Source organism: Haliotis rufescens, unplaced genomic scaffold, assembly GCF_023055435.1.
Source record: "Haliotis rufescens isolate VD_foot unplaced genomic scaffold, xgHalRufe1.0.p SCAF_18, whole genome shotgun sequence".
NCBI classification, from domain to species: Eukaryota; Metazoa; Mollusca; class Gastropoda; order Lepetellida; family Haliotidae; genus Haliotis; species Haliotis rufescens.
In genome coordinates, this window is record NW_025963868.1 from 29,605,853 (window position 1) to 29,629,258 (window position 23,406).

The following is a 23,406-nucleotide window of genomic DNA, read 5'->3' on the forward strand; positions in this document are numbered from 1 at the left end:
GTGTGTGTGTGTGTGTGAAAATGATAAATATATCGAAATATTATTTTGTTAATATATGACTGTTGAACATGACTGATTGGGCACCTTTGACAAGGCCAATATGAAAAAACAAAGTTAATGACATATTTATCAATTGTCTGCCTGATAATATATTTCCACATAGCATCGGTCATATTCCACATAGTATCAGTATCAGTCATGGAGATCCCGAAAAAAGGTAAAAGATGTCACACTTAAAAAAAAGGTCATTACGCGAAAAATTCCTATTAGCCCGACAAATCCCTATTGGTCCTTTCAAATCCCGTATTTCAAATCGGGTGCTTCTATGTGACGCGCCGATTTCAGTGTATCACGTGTTTCGATTAATAAAAATAAATATGAAATGACAAATGCATGATGAAATTCTCTAGCTTGCTTCAAATCTGATAAAATGTTGCCTTCGGAGGAAATATACGTATCACAGTAAACAAAAACATAACAAAACAACAACCCTCACCAAATAACACATGGTCGGAAAATTTATCATTTTACTTCCTACTTCCTCCAAGGTGACCACGATAGCATTAAATTTGTGTTTGATGTAATCTGTGTCTGCTTCATGTGTCGGTGATTATCATGGCGTAAACTTTTGTTTTGCCTCAACACGTTTCTGTTGTTTCTGTGAAAAATAATCTACCACAACACCATTAGTTTCAGGAAGTATAATCGCATATGTATTATTCAAGGGAAGTATTTGTAATATCATTCATGTTAATGCAGCTCATCTGACTGCAGATCTACTACTGTGGGTGCGGAGTGTCCAGGGAAGGAGGAGGACTGGTTGATGTCATTGATTTAAACCAAAGGTATACACATCCTCAGATCAAAGCTATCTGTTATAAAGGCAGAAATGATCCGATGAATATTACTTTTAGTAAATAGATCAGCGATTGCTGTTCACATTCCATCCACGACCTGAAAGCATGTTGCTTTACGATGAATAATTAGTATTAGTCCAAACATATAACGGTGGCTTTGACAGACAGAGAAACTAACCTATTTTGTGTCATTGTGTTTTTTTTACCACAGGTCACATTGAGTGGCATTGTTGTACCTCAGAATCAGTTAAGGTTATCCAGGACGTGTGGAAAGTGACATAAGTAATCACAATAAGTATTGGTAACAAATGCCGTTATCATTTTTGTGTAATTCGACTTTTCACATCAGTTATGTTAACTACACAATAGAAGTGAGGGAAATACATGAATTTCATAACAGAAAGAAAAATCAATACATTATTCCCTTTGACTTTATGAAAAAATATTGTTATCTTTGTTGAAGACATTGTTATCATGGTATACGTCATTGTTAAACAGGTATACGATGTGACGTCATAACTTTTGGACGTAATTACTTACTAAGTCAACCCTGTTGTCTATATGACAACAATCACTGGTCCACACTCAATTGTTTACAGGTTGGCATCATAAAGCTAGAATATTGTGCGGCGTTTAACAACAAACAAACCAAACGCTGTTGATCGCGTGTCTTGAATGGAGGTTTAGGATCTTACCTTGGCCCATGTGTATAAACAAGAACACCTTCATTCTACAGATGGGGGTCACTGGAAGAAGTGACAGTCTCGGATTATACATCCTCCTTGGTACCCTTTTACCTCAGTTGTCCCAAGGTACGTAGAAAAGGAAAACACTTTTATTTCGAATGACTGCGACAGTACTCGTATGTAGAACCGACTGCGTGTAATACATGTTCAAACTAATGTGATTTTGTTGATTGTTATGTTACTTGCAGTTAACCATATTCCAGTTACATCAGTGAAAATATGTTTCTCTTGCACTGTGCAAGTACCGTGTAGACGGGATACGATGACATGGCATCAGCACGGTCTCCGAGATTTCCCACTGTCGCCGGTTTAAACGTAATGACACTGTATTTATACATCCCAGGTGCAGCAGAGCTTGTGTGTCCAGAGATAGGATTCTTGGACTCGCCAGCAAACCTGAGCTGCATTGGCACAGGAAGCACACACTCCTACATCCAGCCATCAGGGGGCGTTGTGACCACATGTGACATGACCATTGCTTACTGTCTACCTGAGGCGATGGTGACTATACCGAACTCTTCCTACAGTGTCCTCACACTACCAAGGGTAAACCAGTCACACGCAGGACACTGGGCTTGCGTCATTGGGATTTCTGTGTCACGTTGTCTCATGACTGTAGCAAGTAAGTATGTTACTTTAGCTCAGACCATCACCTGGTGACTGTATACATCGCGTCGTTATAGCAACGGTGCCCGATCACGACAAAGTTGTCAGTGCAAAATTAGAATTATACATTTCTAAGTAATTGGTATGACATGATACAAATATATATATATCAGTAGGTGGAACATCGACATGTAGGATATAGTAACTGTTCTTCTCGTAACAACAACAACGTTACATTAGTTGTGTATTTTGTATTTCAGAACTTCCATCATGTGCCACATTGAGTAACCGGTCTGCAGAAGAAGTGACAGTACGTGTACAAGACTACCATTGTTCTGACTCCATTGAGCTGTATTTGAAGACTGGAAACGTTACAGGAAGACTGTTGAATACATCACGTATTAATACTACTGTTGGCATGGTTGAGATCACAGTCAATGTAACAACATACCTTGTAGAGTCAAAGACATTGGTCTTTGTCTGTGGCAATACGAGTTGGGAAATTGCTTGTCAAGGTACTGAACCTTCATATATGCTGTCCTTTTTTAAGTCCTATGATCGTTTGTCAGGTATGTCTACATCCATCCTCGTGGGTTTTACCCAAATGGTTAGAGCTTAACATCCCTTTCACTATTATTTCATTTAGGAGAAAAATATTTCGTTTCGTAAGTTTTGACATGATACAAATGTACATATGTTACAGTTTATATGTAAAATGACGAAAATTTTCAGTTTGGCATTTACAAAACGCCATAACAATTTAATCATTTTACAATGAGTTTTCCATTTATTAGTTTGTTTGCTGTTTAACGTCGCACCTAGCAATATCCCTGCTATATGACGGTTGTCTGTAATCGAATCAGGACCGGACAATCTAGTGGTTGACATCATGAGCATCAATCTAGGCAATGGGGACACGATGACATGCATAAACCAAGTCTGTCGAGCCTGGCCACCCGATCCCATTAGTCACCTCTTTACGACAAGCGTGGGTTGCTGGAGACCATTTCTAACCCGGAATCTTTCCATTTATCGTATTTTGATAACTAATTCCACATATGTTTATTATCTATATAATCACCCAGTGACAGAAAGAAAACGAAAGTAAATGTATATTGTTGTTTTTTGGCTCCTGATCCTAGCATAGTTAGACTTTTGTGATGTTTTTAAGCCCTTTTGAACTTCTAAATAACTTTGAGTCAATCTGACGGGAAAATAATTGTAAAATGACTGAAATATTTTGGCGTTTTGTATTTTGCCTAAGTGAATTTTACACATAAGTCGTAATATATATATAGATCAGTAGGTGGAACATCGACATATAGGACATAGTAACTGTTCTTCTCGTATGCTTTGTATAAAAAAACAACAACAACGTTACAATAGTTGTGTTTTTTTGTATTTCAGAACCCCCGTCATGTGACATTTTGAGCAGCCGGGCTGCAGAGAAAGTGACAGTACGTGTACAAGACTACCATTGTTCTGACTCCATTGAGCTGTATTTGAAGACTGGAAACGTTACAGGAAGACTGTTGAATACATCACGTATAAATACTACTGTTGGCATGGTTGAGATCACAGTCAATGTAACAACATCCCTTGTAGAGACAAAGACATTGGTCTTTGTCTGTGGCAATACGAGTTGGGAAATTGCTTGTCAAGGTACTGAACCTTTAATTTTGCTCTAGTATTGATTTGAGTTGAGGATAGATGGTGGATGTATAATAAAGAGACAGGTTAATAAGGTTTAGAGCACTTTAAATTAGTTAAGCAGACAGGAACTGTTTTGTTTGTCATGTTACTCACAGTGGGAGAACCGACTGTTTTATACGCTTTGTGTAGCGTGTCAAAATCCTTTGATCGTATGTTTGGTGTGTCTACAACCCTGCTCCTGGGTTTTATCCAAACGGTTAGCGTTTAACATCCCTTTCAATATTATCATATTCTATAATTTCTTCCAAGGTATTGATATCCTAAATAATTCAATCAATTGTTTGCATACACATTTTACACTTTTTTCAGTGAAGGCGGCGAAAGAAAGTAATGGAAGCAATAGCTCTGTTGTCATCATAGGGGCTGTCGTTGCCGGAAGCGTGTTTGTCATCATCATCGTCATGCTGGTACTGATGCTGGTAAAGATGAAGCAATCACAACAGCCAGAAACACAGAGTGATAGAAATGTGTACGATTCTCCTAATGACGTTGATGGACGAACGGATGAAACATCTGGACATGAATACAACACTTTGTACCGAACTCCCTTTGAGGGAGACAGTATCTATAATGTCATATCCAGTTAAGTACACTGTGTAAATATACACGTATCCAAACACCATGACGGTACTATGCTGGTGCCACAAACATCGAAGTGATAAAGGAGTTTTGGTAACCATATCTCTTTCCTGCTCCCAATCAACGATTTTGATATTGACTTGTCACTGTACAGAGCTTCGGACTGTCTCGCCGTGTTTTCCTCATAGATTTGCGATTTTATCGCTTTTCCCTGCTGCACATAATTATCTTCCAAACCAACGTTTTTTTTTTGTAGCTTTAGTTTCCAGTGTTTCTACCACATGTATAAGTTTGTGTAAATTAAATCTAACTTGTGTCGTTCATACACTTATCATGTCATGTGACCGACCACTCGTCCAGTGGAAAAGCCGTATATGATGTAAGCGTTATCGTTGCTTACAATATCAATCACTGGATTGTCTGGTCCAGGCTCACGAGGCCATCATGTAGATGAAAAATAGCTGAGTGTGGCATTAAACAACCAACAGACAACATTGTAAAATATACGTCACATCAGTATAACGTCATTGTTAAGTGTATATCATATCATTATGATGTCATTGTAATGTAAAGTTACATTAGAACAACGTCATTGTAAAATATACGTCATATCAGTACTACGTCACTGTACAGTATTATTCGATATCAGTTATATGTCAATATGTAGGAATCATGAATTGACTTTATGTAATACTGTATATAGTACAAAAGATAAACTTTGTTACTGTTATTGTCATTAACCATTAAGTCAAAAGACGCCTACCCACCACACCTTATCAAGCGCCATGGTGCTGAATTTATGTAACTATCACAAGGGCCTATAGTGTCGCTGTATTTGTTAATTCCTTTTCACGGTTTACCCTGTTATACCGCAAAGTGTATATGAGTGAGTGAGTGAGTTTGGTTTTACGCCACTTTTAACAGTATTCAAGTAATATCGCGGCGTGTCAGCTTAATGTGGGAGGAAAGCCCAAAGTGATGCAGGTCTCAGACGTTTACCACTTCGGTGAAACCCACGAGCACGGGTATGGTGCTGACAAACCTATAAACATAATCAGGGCGAACCAGGATTCCAACCTACGATCATAGGTTTCCGGCGTGTCCAAGGGACGCAACTCTGAACAGCGAATCGCGGCACCTTAGACGACTGGGCAATCCGTGCCCCCGCAAAGTGTATATGAGTGAATCCAGGCATAACTATTGCAAATGACGAGTTGATACATAATACAGAAATACCAGCTATCCATTCAAAGACATCTGTGGTAAGAGGCGTTTATCAAATATCAGTTACTCTATGAAACAAAGCCTTTAGTTAAATCTGTAGCTTGGGTTTTCCTCTTGTGTACAGTTCGATGGCTGGATGTTCGACAGTGTCTGTCAGTTGGACATTCTCGCTATATGACACAGCCAACAAGATTTTCTTATACCAAAGACACTCATTCACCGCGTAACATATAATTAGAACTTGGAATTCTCACTATTGTCAATACCACGCATTATATTATAACTAGCATGGACATCTACATAAGGTAATTCCATTTTGCTTCAAAGGGGGACCACCCTCGCGGCTCATTTCCAGTCTCTTTCTAGTCGTCATATGTCGACCTTTGCCATTTGTCAGAGCATCCCGTCCCTTTAATCAGATCATTATACCTTCATGAACGGGTATTGTCAATATATCTATAACCATTAACCACGTAACATACAATAAGAACTATATGCATTGAAGAACGGACACTGAAACTAATGAAGAGTTAGATTTCCTTTGATACTGAATTCGCCTAAATCATGTAGTATGTTTTAAATAGCAACCTCACATAAGTAATTGAGATTCCTTTAAACAAGGATGAGTCTTCAAAGTCTCGCAGTCTATTTCCAGCCTCTTTCTCTTACATTTGCGTGAAAATAATATAAACTAAGCGGCAAAAGAAAGTATAGGTTGGCAATTTGTAATTTTCTTTAAAACAGCGATAACTAGTGGAAAGTGGGTATTGGGAATATGACTGCCCAGTACCAAAAAAACACTTCACCCGAACGCACCACCATTGACGGCGCTCGTGCGGTGACACAAAAATGGTGAAACAGGTTTCCCGCCTATGGCATAAACTTCACATGCATGTTAGCTGTATAAATGCGTTCGTCTGCAGGGTATAACCACACGTGATGAAAGCACACCAAAGAAATGCCACAACAGCAGCAGAGAGAGAGTGCCATCGGTATGGCCGAAACGGGGGCAACGCAGGTCCAAATTGCCAGAAGGTTTGGTTGTACACCATTGAGAGTAGCCAAGCTGAGTCAACGGTACAGGCAGACAGGGAGGACACAGGACAAGCCTAGAACCGGACGACCCCGAGTGACAACACCACTGGAAGACTGCCTGCGAAACAGATTCGTAACGGCGACGGCGACGGCAGCAAAAGCGTTGGGACATCCCATTAGCCAACGTACAGTACTACGACGACTTCGTGCTGCTGGAATCCGAGTGCATCGTCCTATCCGAGGAATGGTACTGACTGCTCAAAATCGACGCATGAGACTGCAATTGCCGAGGCAGGTTCGACGCTGCCAAGTGAGAAATTGGTGTCGAGTGCTGTTTACTGATGAAAGTCGGTTTAACTTATTTCGAAATGACGGCAGAGAACGATTTTATCGACGCAGAGGGGAACGTTTGGCTCCGGCGTGTATTCGAGAGGTCCATCCATTCAGCAGGGGAGGTGTCATGGTGTGGGGCGGTATTTGTTGAGATCAGAGGAATGATTTGGTAATTATACAGGGAAACCTGAACGCTGTGCAGTACAGAGACCAAGTGTTGCAGCCAGTTGTGCCTCCGTTCTTACAAATCCAAAAGTAGGGGACATTGTTTCAACACGACAATGCCAGGCCCCATACTGCAGGACTGACTCGGAACTTTCTAAACCAGCAGAACGTTGACGTTTTTCCCTAGCCTGCCCACTCACCCAATATGAATCCTATTGAACATCTGTGGGACCATCTTGACAGACAGATTAGAGCACGCCATCAGCCTCCCGTCGGAGAGACGAGTGGCAACGGATTCCAGTCCACGTCATCAGAAGACTGACGTCATCGATGAGGCTGCGTATCACAGCATGCATTGAGGCAGCTGGAGGTCATACACGATATTGAAGGCATCTGTGTCGACAATGAACTTGTAGTGTGACTGACAATTTTTTGGTGACATTTCAGACAACTTTTGAAATGAAATTTCTTACCCCACCATTGTTTACCTTGAGCTTACAATATCTGTGATTGCACAATTTCATTCAAACTGTGGTTGATCAATCATTTGTTACCCCTCCCCAGGTTATATTATAATTCACAACAAAACCTCGTCTTGTTATTTTTTTTATCGATCATGGATCTCGACCTATACTTTCTTTTGCCGCCCAGTTTATTTGCTTTGTGTAGTAGGGATACTTGCTGTAATACAGACTTTGGTTTAAGGATTAGCAAAGCAATGTTTGGAGGACTTCAGTAAAACTTGATGGGATTGCCATTTTCCAGAGCCACGTGTCCCTTTGATCAGACACAAGAGAGTTATTATCAGCAGTTTCAGAGTAATGCAGTGTGTGTGTTTCTTCACATAGCCCAATGCTTCCACTCACTGTTATATTGATCACCAAGGCTTATATCACAGGCTATAGTTGAGATATTTATAACTTCCTTATGCAGTGTTATACAGTCAATGTGGTTATGCATAAATGTCTAATATTCCTTATAGTGCCATGGATTATGTATACTCCTTATACAGAAACACCACAAACCTTGTGACACTGTCGACTAGCGGAATGGCGGTGGATCGATCCCAGGCCACGTTACGCAAAAATACGTCAAAACAATTTTTGAATTAAACATTATGACTATGTCTGTCATTAGTACACTGGTGAGTGTGTGAGGTTTATGCCGCGTTTAGAAATATTCGTTCTCCAAGAATGAACTCCACCCACTGTACATTTCCAAATTTAACTTATTATTGGGCGTGACGAGTGAACACGCTGACCAGAATACTATCGCATTGAAAATAGGTTATCAGGCACTTCATACATGTATATACGAATATATACTTCAATGACTCAAGGATATAGAGATTCTCACCCGAGTGTCTTTTGATATCGAATATATCAACAAGAGGTGATAAAAGACACGAGGGTGAGATTTTATTTATCAACCAACATCCTTCTTCCAACTTTTTTCAGTTTGTAGACAGTAATAAGCAGTGTCTTAAGTGTAAAGGTACTGCTAAGAGCTTCAGCAGCAGAGCCATAAGTGATGTCATTTGATTGTGATGTCATGGTAACCAACGGCGTCACATTGGTCTGCAAAGAATTTTGATGCAATTTCATTGCAGCGATATCTACAGTGTATATATGGCTTGATCTCAACCAAGCGATATCTCCTGTGGGAGCCAGTTTTGGATGATGATTAAGGATTGACCTTCACTTTGTGTGAGTTCATTGGAGTATGAACCTTCATAGGGTGAGGGCCAAACTGTATGAAGGCCTGTAACTATATGTTTGGCCCTCACTCTACGAAGGTTCATACTCCAATGAACTCTCACAAAGTGAAAGTCAATTTTATAAAAAAATTATCACAATTTGTTACCTCAAAGGATGTAGGCCTAGATCTAAACACAATTTTATTTAGTAGGTGTGATTTCATGTTTACACTGACAACCATACAACAACCAGCTATACAGCGGAATAAAATAGTTCCATATGGTATCAGTCATGTTCCACATGGTATCAGTCATATTCTACATGGTATCAGTCATATTCCATATGGTATCAGTCATATTCCATATGGTATCAGTCATGTTCCACATGGTATCAGTCATATTCTACATGGTATCAGTCATATTCCACATGGTATCAGTCATATTCTACATGGTATCAGTCATATTCCACATGGTATCAGTCATGTTACACATGGTATCAATCATATTCTACATGGTATCAGTCATATTCCACATGGTATCAGTCATGTTCCACCTGGTGTCAGTCATGTAACACATGGTATCAGTCATATTCTACATGGTATCAGTCATATTCCACATGGAATCAGTCATGTTCTACATAGTATCAGTCATGTTCCACATGGTATCAGTCTCCGAGATCCAGAAAAAGGTAACATTTGTCACATTTATAAGAAAGTGTGATAGCTGTCTATCGCCTTGTTGTAATTGCAAAGTAAGGAAATCCATTACGCGCAAAACCCTCTTGGCCAGATAAAACCCTGTTGGCCAGACAAAACCCTATTGGCCAGACAAAACCCTATTGGCCAGATAAAACCCTATTGGCCAGACAAAACCCTATTGGCCAGACAAAACCCTATTGGCCAGATTAAACCCTATTGGCCAGATAAAACCCTATTGGCCAGACAAAACCCTGTTGGCCAGACAAAACCCTATTGGCCAGACAAAACCCTATTGGCCAGACAAAACCCTATTGGCCAGACAAAACCCTGTTGGCCAGACAAAACCCTATTGGCCAGACAAAACCCTATTGGCCAGATTAAACCCTATTGGCCAGACAAAAACCTATTTGACCTTTCAAATCGGGTGCTTCTATGTGAAGCGCCGATTTCAGTTTATTTCCTGCTGTCGATTAATAAAAATAAATATGAAATGACAAACGCATGAACAAATTCTCTAGCTTGACACAAATCTGCTGAAAAGTTGCCTTGGGGTGAAATATATGTATCACAGTACACAAAAACGAAACAAAACAACAACCCTCACCAAATAACACATGGTCGGAAAATTTATCATTTTACTTCCTACTTCCTCCAAGGTGACCACGATAGCGTTAAATTTGTGTTTGATGTAATCTGTGTCTGCTTCATGTGTCGGTGATTATCATGGCGTAAACTTTTGTTTTGCCTCAACACGTTTCTATTGTTTCTGTGAAAAATAATCTACCACAACACCATTAGTTTAAGGAAGTATATTCGCATATGTATTATTCAAGGGAAGTATTTGTAATTTGATTCATGTTAATGCAGCTCAGCTGACTGCAGATCTACTACTGTGGGTGCGGAGTGTTCAGGGAAGGAGCAAGACTGGTTGACTACCTGCAACAACAGTAAGTTTATATACACTGTAGACATGATTCGTTAATTGTCATTGATTTAAACCAAAGGTATACACATCCTCAGATCAAAGCCATCTGTTATAAGGGCAGAAATGATCCGACGAATATTACTTTTAGTAAATAGATCAGCGATTGCTGTTCACGTTCCATCCACGACCTGAAAGCATGTTGCTTTACGACGAATAATTAGTATTAGTCCAAACATATAACTTTGACAGACAGAGAAACTAGCCTATTTTGTGTCATTGTGGTTTTTTACCACAGGTCACACTGAGTGGCATTGTTGTACCTCAGAATCAGTTAAGGTTATACAGGACGTGAGGAAAGTGACAAGTAATTACAATATGTATTGGTAAGAAATGCCGTTATCATTGTTGTGTAATTCGACTTTTCACATCAGTTATGTTAACTACACAATAGAAGTGAGGAAAATACATGAATTTCATAAAAGAAAGTAAAATACAATACATTATTCCCTTTGACTTAATGAAAAAAATATTATTATATTTATTGAAGATCGCATGAAGACAGTGTTATCATGGTATACGACATTGTTAAACAGGTATACGATGTGACGTCATTAACATTCGGACGTTATTTCATACTAAGTCAACACAACTGTCTATATGATATCAATCACTGGTCCACACTCAATTATTTACACGTTTGCATAAAAATCTAGACTATTGTGCAGCGTTTAACAAAAAACAAAAAAAGACGCTGTTGCTGTGCGTCCAGAATGAATTTATTATCTTTCTTACCTTGATCCATATGCATAAACAAGAACACCTTCATTCTACAGAAGGAGTTCACTGGAAGAAGTGACAGTCTCGGATTATACATCCTTCTTGGTATACATTTGACTCAGTTTTCCCAAGGTACGTAACGAAGAAAAGTACTTTTGTTTCAACTGATTGCGACAATACTCGTACGTAGTGAATAAAAACATGTTTTGTCTCCTACTGCGTGTAATACATGCTACAATAATGTGTTTTTGTTTCATTGTTATTTTATTTCCAGTTATGTCACTGTAAATATTGTTTTCGCGTGCAAGTACCGTGTAGTCGGGATATGATGACATGCAATCAGTACGGTCTCCGAGATTCTCCAATGTCGCCGGTGTCAACATATAATGACACTGTATTAATACATCCCAGGTGCAGCAGAGCTTGTGTGTCCAGAGATAGGATTCTTGGACTCGCCCGCAAACCTGAGCTGCAGTGGCACAGGACGCACACACTCCTACAGGCACCAATCAGGGGGCGTTGTGACCACATGTGACATGACCATTGCTTACTGTCTACCTGACGCGATGGTGACTATACCGAACTCTTCCTACAGTGTTCTCACACTACCAAGGGTAAACCAGTCACACGCAGGACGCTGGACTTGCTCCATTGGGGATTATGTGTCACGTTGTCTCATGACAGTTGCAAGTAAGTATGTTACTTTAGCTCAGACCATCACCTAGTGACTGTATACATCACGTCGTTGAAGCAACGGTGCCCGATCACGACAAAGTTGTCAGTGCAAAATTAGAATTATACATTTCTAAGTTATTGGTATGACATGATACAAATATATATATCAGTAGGTGTAACATCGACATGTAGGATATAGTAACTGTTCTTCTCGTATCAACAACAACGTTACATTAGTTGTGTTTTTTTTGTATTTCAGAACTCCCATCATGTGACATATTGAGTAACCGGTCTGCAGAAGAAGTGACAGTACGTGTACAAGACTACCATTGTTCTGACTCCATTGAGCTGTATTTAAAGACTGGCAACTTTACAGGAAGACTGTTGAATACATCACGTATTAAAACCACTGTTGGCACGGATGAGATCACAGTCAATGTAACAACATCCCTTGTAGAGCCAAAGACATTGGTCTTTGTCTGTGGCAATACGAGTTGGGAAATTGCTTGTCAAGGTACTGAACCTTTATATATGCTGTCCTTTTTTAAGTCCTATGATCGTTTGTTAGGTGTGTCTACATCCATGCTCGTGGGTTTTACCCAAATGGTTAGCGCTTAACATCCCTTTCACTATTATTTCATTTAGGAGATAAATATTTCGTTTCGTAAGATTTGACATGATACAAATGTACATATGCTACAGTCCATATGTGAAATGACTGAAATTATCAGTTTCGCATTTACAAAAGGCCATAACAATTTAATCATTTTACAACGAGTTTTCCATTTATTAGTTTGTTTGCTGTTTAACGTCGCACCTAGCAATATCCCAGCTATATGACGGTTGTCTGAAATCGAATCAGGACCGGACAATCTAGTGATTGACATCATGAGCATCAATCTAGGCAATGGGGACACGATGACATGCATAAACGAAGTCTGTCGAGCCTGGCCACCCGATCCCGTTAGTCACCTCTTTACGACAAGCATGGGTTGCTGGAGACCATTTCTAACCCGGAATCTTTCAATTTATCTTATTTTGATAACTAATTCCACATATGTTTATTATCTGTTTAATCACCCAGTGACAGAAAGAAAACGAAAGTAAATGTATATTGTTGTTTTTATATATGCTCCTGATCCTAGCATAGATGGACTTTTGTGATGTTTTTAAGCCCTTTTGAACTTCTAAATAACTTTTAGTCAATCTGACGGGAAAATAATTGTAAAATGACTGAAATATTTTGGCGTTTTGTATTTTGCCTAAGTGAATTTTACACATAAGTCGTAATATATATATAGATCAGTAGGTGGAACATCGACATATAGGACATAGTAACTGTTCTTCTCGTATGCTTTGTATAAAAAACAAAAAACTTACAATAGTTGTGTTTTTTTTATTTCAGAACCCCCGTCATGTGACATTTTGAGCAGCCGGGCTGCAGAGAAAGTGACAGTACGTGTACAAGACTACCATTGTTCTGACTCCATTGAGCTGTATTTGAAGACTGGAAACGTTACAGGAAGACTGTTGAATACATCACGTATAAATACCAATGGTGGCATGGTTGAGATCACAGTCAATGTAACAACATCCCTTGTAGAGACAAAGACATTGGTCTTTGTCTGTGGCAAGACGAGTTGGGAAATTGCTTGTCAAGGTACTGAACCTTTAATTTTGCTCTAGTATTGATTTGAGTTGAGGATAGATGGTGGATGTGTAATAAAGAGACAGGTTAATTAAGTTTAGAGGACTTTAAATAAGTTAAGCAGACAGGAATTGTTTTGTTTGTCATGTTACTGACAGTGGGAGAACCGACTGTTTTATAAGCTTTGTGTAGCGTGTTAAAATCCTTTGATCGTATGTTTGGTGAGTCTACAACCCTGCTCCTGGGTTTTACCCAAACGGTTAGCGTTTAACATCCCTTTCACTATTATTATATTTTATGATTTATTCCAAGGTATTGATATCCTAAATAATTCAACCAATTGTTTACATACACATTTTACACTTTTTTCAGTGAATGCGGCGGAAGAAAGTAATGGAAGCAATAGCTCTGTTGTCATCATAGGGGCTGTCGTTGCCGGAAGCGTGTTTGCCATCATCATCGTCATTCTGGTACTGATGCTGGTAAAGATGAAGCAATCACAACAGCCAGAAACACAGAGTGATAGAAATGTGTACGATTCTCCTAATGACGTTGATGGACGAACGGATGAAACATCTGGACATGAATACAACACTTTGTACCGAACTCCCTTTGAGGGAGGCAGTATCTATAATGTCATATCAAGTTAAGTACACTGTGTAAATATACACGTATCCCAACACCATGACGGTATTATGCTGTTGCCTCAAACATCAAAGTGATAACGGAGTTAGTTTTGGTAACCATATCTCTTTACTGCTCCCAATCAACGATTTTGATGTTGACTTGTCACTTCACAGAGCTTCGGACTGTCTCTACATGTTTTCCTCATGGATTTGCGATTTTATCGCTTTTCCCTGCTGCACATAATTATCTTCCAAACCAACGTTTTTTTTTTGTAGCTTTAGTTTCCAGTGTTTCTACCACATGTATAAGTTTGTGTAAATTAAATCTAACTTGTGTCGTTCATACACTTATCATGTCATGTGACCGACCACTCGTCCAGTGGAAAAGCCGTATATGATGTAAGCGCGATCGTTGCTCACAATATCAATCACTGGATTGTCTGGTCCAGGCTCACGCGGCCGCCATGTAGATGAAAAATAGCTGAGCGCGACATTAAACAACCAACAGGCAACATTGTAAAATATACGTCATATCAGTATTACGTCATTGTTAAGTGTATATCATATCATTATGATGTCATTGTAATGTAAAGTTACATTAGAACTGCGTCATTGTAAACTATACGTCGTATCAGTTCGACGTCACTGTACAGTATACTGTGATATCAGTATTATGTCAATGTGTAGGGATCATGAATTGACTTTCTGTTATACTAACTGTATATAGTTCCATAAGATAAACTTTATTACTGTTATTGTCATTAACCATTAAGTCAAAAGACGCCTACCCGTCACACCTTATCAAGCGCCATGGTGCTGAAGTTATGTGACTATCACAAGGGCCTATTGTGCCGGTGTATTTTTTAATTCCTTTTCACGTTTTACCCCGTTATACCGCAAAGTGTATATGAGTGAGTGAGTGAGTTGGGTTTTACGCCACTTTTAACGGTATTCCAGTTATATCGCAGCGTGTCAGCTTAATGTGGGAGGAAAGCCCAAAGTGATGCAGGCCTCAGACGTTTACCACTTCGGGGAAACCCACGAGCGCGGGTATGGTGCTGACAAACCTAAAACCATAATCGGGGCGAACCGGGATTCGAACCCACAATCATAGGTTTCTGGCATGCCCAAGCGAATCGCGGAGCCTTAGACGACTGGGTCACCCGTGCCCCCCCCCCCCCCCCCCCCCCCAGGTTTGACTTATTGGGAAATCCATCGTGTCAATGCACTGGGCATTGCGTGGTGAACGGTATGTAGGAAATAAATTGATAGGGAAGTAGTCATGCAGGGTATATTTACACAATGACATGCGTTTAAATGCACTGAAAAGCCCTTTGATGTGCTTTGTTACAGACCAGGATAAAATGTAGGTATATGTTGTGGGTTTTATAAACGGTGTATTGGTAGTACACATTTCGCACTGTTAGGAAGCTCAGCGAGGTAAGTAGTTGACATTTGAGTCTACATTTAATAATATGTACTTAGCAATGCTTGGCAAAAATGTATTGTACATAATCAAGCGAGTGAGTGAGTTCAGTTTTACGCCGCTTAAGCTTTGAACACTATTCTAGTCATATTACGGCGTTTCATGGGAAGAAAGGCCGAAGTGATGCTTTACCACTTTGGTGAAACCAACGAGCACGGGTATGGTGCTGAGAAACATGGAAACATAATCGGGGCGAACTGGGTTTCGAACCCGCAATCATAGGTGACTGGCGTGCCCAAGGACGGCAACTCTGCACAACATGTTCAAGAAACAATTTAACCAAAGAAGATTATATCGCTACAATGCAAACTACGCTTGGTTAGAACAATAACAGAATAGAAACAATCACTATGTATTATAGTACTACGGTGAATAACAACAGTGTTATTTACTGTTACACCGAGGCAAATATTCACACCTATAACGTGGTATAAGGTGGATGTCAATGTTCACGCATCGACGGACACCAGCTGTACATTAATATAACCAATGAATTTTTTTGTCCAGAAAAAGACGTTATGACAATTGCAACAATCAATATGCAGTATAGTACTTAAGCCCCTTTTGTGATCACAGCATCATTATTTTATGTTATATCTAGGCAAATTAACACAACTACAAGCGTGGTTTGAGGTGGAATGTTCTAGCATCAACGGACATCAGCTGAACATTCATAAAAATAAGTTTAGTAATACATAATGATACTACAACACATATTTTCCTGCTGACAGTCTTAGCACAATTATTGACGGGCCACCTGTATAATTTGGGTAGGAAAAACTATTTATGAATTTGTTGCCATTGCTGAATGTATTATAAATGACCTCTAATGCAGTCAGTGGAGTGTGGTGAGGAGAAATGGGGTTTCACGTCGCGTCCAAGATTATTGCACTTCTATAGCGACGTGTGTGTGTGTGGCTGCTTGTACTAGTCCGGACTGATGTCGATTTATAGTGCAAGCCCACTGAGATACCATGCCACAGTTTAACATGAATACCCCACTCAGACACAGTATACTAACTCCAAGCCTGCCAGTCCTTCTTTTATCCAATTAATGCCGAGCGCAAGGCAGGATAACAACAAGTACAATATTTTAACGTCTTTTGATATGACGCAGCCGGATTTATGAAGTTACATCATGTTTACATAGACGGCTAGAGAGACAGTATATCCCATCAGCTTACCTTCACCTAAACTTTAAAATAATCACAATGTTAACGTGAGCTATGGCGTTCGATTCAACGTCAACGCCAAGATAGCGTTTGTCTTTGAGTAATGTTTTGTGATCTACAGGCTGCGACGGATGTCAAGTCAGTGGAATCATCAACAAGAGAAGATAATGAAACTCATGCTCAGTTTAGTTTGTCTTCTTCAAGGTTAGTTTGAGTTTCTTGTTTTAGTAAATAGTGAGTGACTGAGTTGTGTTTAACACCGCTTTTAACAGTATTCCAGTCATATCACGGCGTGTAAGCTTAATGTGGGAAGAAGCCCCAAGTGATGCAAGTCTTAGACGTTGACCACTTCGGTGAAACCCACGAGCACGGGAATGGTGCTGACAAACCTAGAAACATAATCGGGGCGAACCGGGATTCGAACCCACAATCATAGGTTTCTGGCATACGCATTTGCTTTCGAACAAAATAGAAACTTCTTGATCAAGTTTATCTGGAATGATGTTGTTGTGTAATCAGTGCGTGTCATTTTCAAACTCTTGCTGTGTGACATTACTTATTCAAATAAGGTTTTACTGAAAGCCGTTATTTTTGAGAGGGGAGTGTCTAGTGAGATATCACCATAGATGTATCTGGGCAACACACAGAAACGCGATGGCAGAACGATCGCACCCAAAAGCGGGAGAGATATGTCAATCGTCATTGGGAGAAAAGGTACAGTTGATCGAATTAAGGATTGTGAGAATATGCGGGAAATACCCACGCGAGCATAAAATTGACCCTATTGAGGGAGTAATCATTATCAAAATACGGGTAATAAGTTTTAAAGCTTGTACATTTCATCATCATCCTAAAGAGACTGTACATAATGATGATATCTCATATATGAAATAAACGATTTGTGGTTGTTGTACAATAAACCACAGCAGGGAGAATGAACGCTCCTCATGGTTTATTCTCCCTGCAGTGTTTTATTGTACGACAAAAAACGCCCACTCGTCGTTTATGTCTTAAATACAGTAAACTACGGTTAAAACGAACTCAAAGGGACTACTAATATTAGTTCGTTATAACCATAGTTCGCATAAGTATATATACAGCAAATGGTCGGGACCTAATATTGAGTTCGTTATATCCCTCGGTTCATTATATGCGTGTTCGTTATAAACGTAGTTTACTGTATAGTACATTGTCAGAGGTCCCCATGTTATTGACGACTTTTTTTATTTAACACAGGTGTCAGCTCACTAAGGTTGGATTGCCCAACATTTGCGGAACTTGGTTCTTCAACACATTTAATTTGCTTTGAGACACAGTCTAACATGTCCTTAGTTTCATGGACAAGGCCTGATAATGCATTAGCTAGCATTTGCAATGGTCTTGGGTGTGACGGCCGCGATGGATATACAGTTTCGCGTAATTCTAGCCACAGTAAGCTAAAGATACTGGAAGTAGGTGAGAAAGATATCGGAACATGGACTTGCAGCACCCGTATTAGATTACAGTGTACAGTGGAGGGTTACAGTGAGTAGCATTTTATCTTACAGAACATTTTACTTTACAAATTAGGGAGATCACATGTTCATATGCGTATGTGCTATCGGGCATTTCATCCCATTAAGCTTACCGGCTATTGCATAACTGAAATAATCGTTGCATGATAGACCAGAGACAAAATCTTTGATGACATTGGTAGTCTCAGATTCAGGATTATGCTTGCATGTCTTAATGATGTTGCAGTACCTTACATATACATGATTAATTGCTCTATGATGGCGCATCTTGTTTCAACCTTTATCTCAACACCTCTACTCCACACAGTTATAGAATGATAGTTGTTTGCATTTCCATATAAGATTGAATCTACCAATAAGATAACAATGTTTTGTTTGTTTGTTTGTTGTTTAACGTCGCACTCAGCAATATTCCAGCTATATGACGGCGGTCTGTAAATAATCGTAGCCAACCAAGTGATTGGCATCATAAGCATCGATCTACGCAATTGGGATGCGATGACATGCATCCATCAGATCAGCGAGCCAGGCCACTCATTCCCGTTGGTCGACTCTAACGACAAGCATAGTCGCCTATTACGGCAAGCGTGGATGGCTGAAGTGAGGGAATGAGGTTGGTTACATGACGCTTGAACAATACTTCAGGTTTTAGCTGGCATGCTGGCTTAATGATAGTGGAACGTATTATTCAAGGCACATTTATTAAATTTAATGACCATGACAATGGAACATATATAATGCGATATATATACTCTTCAAAAAAAGAAACTTGACATAGATGTAAAACCACTTTTTGCCAAATATCTAAAATAATTACATTAAATGAGAACCAAACAAGTCAAACAGAAAGATGATGTGTCTTTAATTCGTGTCTATAAAACAAAAAGCACATAAACGTAGAGTTTGGGGATCAATTTTACAGCTTCATCCAAACGCAACCGCCTGTAAAAAACGTGCAGCACAGGATCCTGCATTTAGGCATGCAGGCCCCCCTGCTGAATGGGTATAAAAATCCACATCAACGGCTGTTCATACAGTCCTTATAACGGCAGTAGAGGCGGTGACAGAATGCCAAGACTGAACGCAGCTCAACGGAACAACGCCATTGGGAGATTACAAGCTGGAGCAACTCAGCAAGAAGTGGCCAGGCACTTTGGCGTATCCAGACAGACAATCTCCGCACTGTTGACCCGATACAACAACACGAACAAAGTTGACGACAGACCAAGGTCAGGAAGACCAAGGGTGACAACCCAAGCACAAGATCGATACATCCGGCTGCGACACCTCCGAGACCGCACTACCACAGCCACGTCTACAACCACACAGATCCCTGGGGTACGCAGAATATCAGATCAAACGGTACGCAACAGACTGAGGGAGGCTGGACTTTTTACACGAAGACCTGTTCGACGTCATGTATTGACCCCACGTCATCTGTCGGGCCGTCTGCTTTGGTGCCAATAGAGGGTTAGATGGGCACGTGCAAGGTGGAGAAATGTACTGTTTACTGACGAGTCCCGTTTCCTACTCACACGTGCTGGTGGGCGCGCTCGTGTCTACAGACGTCGGGGTGAACGTTACACCCCAACTGTGTGCAGCACGATGTCCCATTTGGCGGCGGGAGTGTCATGGTGTGGGCCGGAATTCATCACGGTGGTAGGACACCTCTCGTGCATGTGGCAGGTGCATTGACAGGTGTGCGTTACAGAGACTTGATCCTACAGCCTTACGTTCTTCCTCACGTCAACGTTCATGGCGGACAGTTCCAGCAGGACAACGCTCGACCGCATATTGCACGTGTTTGTCAGGACGTCTTACAGCACAACAACATCCAGACATTACCCTGGCCAGCCCGGTCACCAGATTTGTCCCCGATTGAGCATCTGCGGGACGAGTTGGATCGACGCGTTCGCAGGAGGAATCCACTGCCCCAAACACTTCCGGCGCTTCTTGATGCACTTCAGCATGAATAGCAGCACATCCAACCGCTTGTTATTGTCAACTTGATTGCATCTATGGGTCGTCGGTGTTAAGCGGTGATTGATGCACGTGGTGGGCACAACCGATACTGACATTTTCTGTACCCCTGTGACATTAACTGTATCGTGTACGTGTGTCTGTTTAGGTGACACGATTTATGTTTTGAACATTGTGTACATTGATCTTCAAACAGTGTTTCAATTATGGTTTCTGTGTCCTATTTTGAAACGATCGCATTATGTTACATTTTGAAAGTCAGTGTCAAGTTACTCACAAAACATCTTACTCAATGAAATTGTCTTGTCTAGTGAAACTATCACTTTTACGAGTATTCTATATTCCCCGTGCAGAAACTCCATCATGCAACATCACCAATGATACTGATGCTGACATGCTTGCACTGAATGATCAATTGGTTCTCTTGGTGAACATAGCTGACTAATACTGTTCTGGGGGTTCAAGCTTCACACTACAAATCGGGGATGTAACAGAGACATTGTTTGGCACTGATGGGAATATAACGGACAAGACACTTGTCGTCAACTTGAATGTTACGGAAAGACATTTCGGATCTGTGGAGCTGGCTTTTCTATGTCTTAATGAACACATTCCTTTGAGGTGCACAGGGTTAAGAGAAACTGTTCACAGTAAGAATGAAACTGTTTTGTAGATATTTACCTCCTGTCGTCCTGGTTGTCGTTATTATTACTGATGACAGGAAGAGATCAAATATATTTTTCATCAGTCTCCAGCACAAGTGTGCTTGTCGTAAGAGGCGATTTAATTGGATTGTGGACTAACTCGGTGACTGAGCTAAATGCTCGTCCCCAGGACGTCATCATTTACAGGCTGCATGATAGACCAGAGACAAAATCTTTGATTGCGTTGGTAGTCTCTGATTCAGGATTATGCTTGCATGTCTTAATAATGTTACAGTACCTTACATACACATGATTAATGACTCTGTGATGGAGCATCTTGTTTCAACCTTTATCTCCACATCTCTACTCCACACAGTAATAGAATGATAGTTGTTCAAATTTACATGTAAGTTTTAATCTACCAATAAGATATCAATGTTTTCTTTGTTTGTTTGTTGTTTAACGTCGCACTCAACAATATTCCAGCTATATGACGGCGGTCTGTGAATAATTAAGTCCGGACCAGCCAAGCCAGTGATTGACATCATGAGCCTCGATCCACGCAATTGGGATACGATGACATGCATCAACCAAGTCAGCGAGCCAGACCACCCATTCCCGTTAGTCAACTCTAACGACAGGCATAGTCGCCTTATACGGCAAAAATGGATTGCTGAAAGTCTGTTCTTACCCGGATATTAACGGGTCTATATCAATGAATAGCCAAAGTTATCTACAGGTATAGTGAGTGAATGAGCTTAGTTACATGACGCTTTGAACAATATTTCAGGTTTTAGCTGGCATGCTGGATAAATGATAGTTGAATGTATTATTCAAGGGACATTAATTAAATTTGATGACCATGACAATGGCACATATATGATGTGATATATATATATATATAAGATAACATCTTACTCAATGAAATTGTCTTCTCTGGTAGAACTATCACTTTCACGAGTATTCTTTATTCCCCGTGCAGAAACTCCATCATGCGACATCACCAATGATAATGATGCTAATATGCTTGCGCTGAATGATCAACTAGTTCTCTTGGTGAACATAGATGACTATTACTGTTCTCGGGGTTCAAGTTTCACGCTACAAATCGGGAATGTAACAGAGACATCGTTTGGCACTGATGGAAATATAACAGACAAGACATTTGTCGTCAACTTGAACGTTATGGAAAGACATTTCGGATCTGTGGAGCTGGCTTTTCTATGTCATAATAAACACATTCCTTTGAGGTGCACAGGTTTAAGAGAAATTGTTCACAGTAAGTATGAAAATGTTTTGTATATATTTGCTTCCTGTCGTCCTGGTTGTCGTTATTATTACTGATGACAGGAAGAGATCAAGTAGATTCCATCAGTCTCCAGCACAAGTGTGCTTGTCGTAAGAGGCGATTTAATTGGATTGTGGACAAACTCGGTGACTGAGCTGATTGCACGTCACCATAAAGTCATCATTTACAGGCTGTCATGGCATAGCTTGAATAATACTGTAAAGTACCTGAAGCACTTACAGCAAATTCAACTAACAGCAACTAAAAGATTGCATAATTCAGTCAACACATATTAACATAAGCTACTGTTACTGTCTATTGTTTGGACATCCTTGTTTGTATGTAATAGCAAGTTCAGCATTATGGTGTAAATTCTAGTTTGCATATATGAAGCGTTCAGTATTGAATGAAATATATTGTCCTAGGTAAGGCGATATTGCAATTGTTTGCTAACGCACTTCACACTTTCAGAACGGCAGATGAAAGAAGTGACGGCAGATCCAAGAAGCAGGCCAAGCACTAGTTTTCGGGCCATGGTAGGCGCTGTCGTTGCAGGAAGCGTGGCTGTCACAATCAACATCGTGCTGGTGGTCGTTCTGGTGAAGATGAAACAATCAAAACGGTCACAGCAGCCAGAAACACACAGTGGTAGAAATGTGTACGATTCTCCTAATGACGTTGATGGACAAACGGATGAAACATCTGGACATGAATACAACACTTTGTACCTAACTCCTGTTGAGGGAGGCAATATCTATAATGTCATATCCACTTAAGTACACTGTGTAAAGATACACGTATCCAAACACTATGACGGTATTGTGCTGTATAATAGGGACAATAGGGTTAGTTTCGGTAACCATATCTCTGTGCCGCTCCCAATAAAAGATTTTTATGTTGACTGTCTCTCCGTGTTTTCAAAATAGATTTGCGATTTTAAAGGTTTTCCCTGCTGCACATAATTATTTTCTCAAACCAACGGGTTGTTATTTGGACCCTTAAGTATCCAGTGTTTCTGT

At 40.1% G+C, this 23,406-nt stretch overlaps 3 protein-coding genes across 4 annotated transcripts in view; all 3 read left to right on the forward strand.

Annotated features, from left to right (window-relative positions):
• The first annotated feature begins 1,403 nt into the window (after nucleotides 1-1,403).
• Nucleotides 1,404-23,406, forward strand: part of LOC124126192 — a 37,883-nt gene continuing 15,880 nt past the window's right edge. Inside the window, exons 1-4 of one of the 2 annotated variants that reach the window (XM_048398565.1) lie at nucleotides 1,404-1,669; nucleotides 1,947-2,225; nucleotides 12,289-12,543; nucleotides 13,435-13,689. In XM_048398565.1, the coding sequence (XP_048254522.1) occupies nucleotides 1,561-1,669; nucleotides 1,947-2,225; nucleotides 12,289-12,543; nucleotides 13,435-13,689 (898 nt within the window). In that variant the 5' untranslated portion in view covers nucleotides 1,404-1,560. The remainder of the gene's footprint in view (nucleotides 1,670-1,946; nucleotides 2,226-12,288; nucleotides 12,544-13,434; nucleotides 13,690-23,406) is intronic. The other variant, XM_048398566.1, reaches the window with a different exon arrangement.
• Nucleotides 2,458-4,618, forward strand: LOC124129278. The gene is made up of 3 exons (XM_048398568.1): nucleotides 2,458-2,724; nucleotides 3,617-3,871; nucleotides 4,232-4,618. The coding sequence occupies exons 1-3, from the start codon at nucleotides 2,628-2,630 to the stop codon at nucleotides 4,507-4,509; spliced, it is 630 nt and encodes a 209-aa protein (XP_048254525.1). The 5' UTR covers nucleotides 2,458-2,627; the 3' UTR covers nucleotides 4,510-4,618.
• LOC124126191 lies at nucleotides 16,873-23,323 on the forward strand. The gene is made up of 4 exons (XM_048398567.1): nucleotides 16,873-17,165; nucleotides 18,198-18,485; nucleotides 22,082-22,378; nucleotides 22,859-23,323. The coding sequence occupies exons 1-4, from the start codon at nucleotides 17,093-17,095 to the stop codon at nucleotides 23,161-23,163; spliced, it is 963 nt and encodes a 320-aa protein (XP_048254524.1). The 5' UTR covers nucleotides 16,873-17,092; the 3' UTR covers nucleotides 23,164-23,323.

What these genes read in the sequence shown, in the direction of transcription:
- LOC124129278 (XM_048398568.1), top strand. Translation starts at nt 2,628, where the DNA reads ATGGTTGAGATCACAGTCAATGTAACAACATACCTTGTAGAGTCAAAG. An exon ending in TTGGGAAATTGCTTGTCAAG is followed by an intron (nt 2,725 to 3,616) that starts GTACTGAACCTT and finishes TTTGTATTTCAG; the next exon opens with AACCCCCGTCATGTGACATT. An exon ending in TTGGGAAATTGCTTGTCAAG is followed by an intron (nt 3,872 to 4,231) that starts GTACTGAACCTT and finishes CACTTTTTTCAG; the next exon opens with TGAAGGCGGCGAAAGAAAGT.
- LOC124126191 (XM_048398567.1), top strand. Translation starts at nt 17,093, where the DNA reads ATGTCAAGTCAGTGGAATCATCAACAAGAGAAGATAATGAAACTCATG. An exon ending in GTGTACAGTGGAGGGTTACA is followed by an intron (nt 18,486 to 22,081) that starts GTGAGTAGCATT and finishes TTCCCCGTGCAG; the next exon opens with AAACTCCATCATGCGACATC. An exon ending in TTTAAGAGAAATTGTTCACA is followed by an intron (nt 22,379 to 22,858) that starts GTAAGTATGAAA and finishes TCACACTTTCAG; the next exon opens with AACGGCAGATGAAAGAAGTG.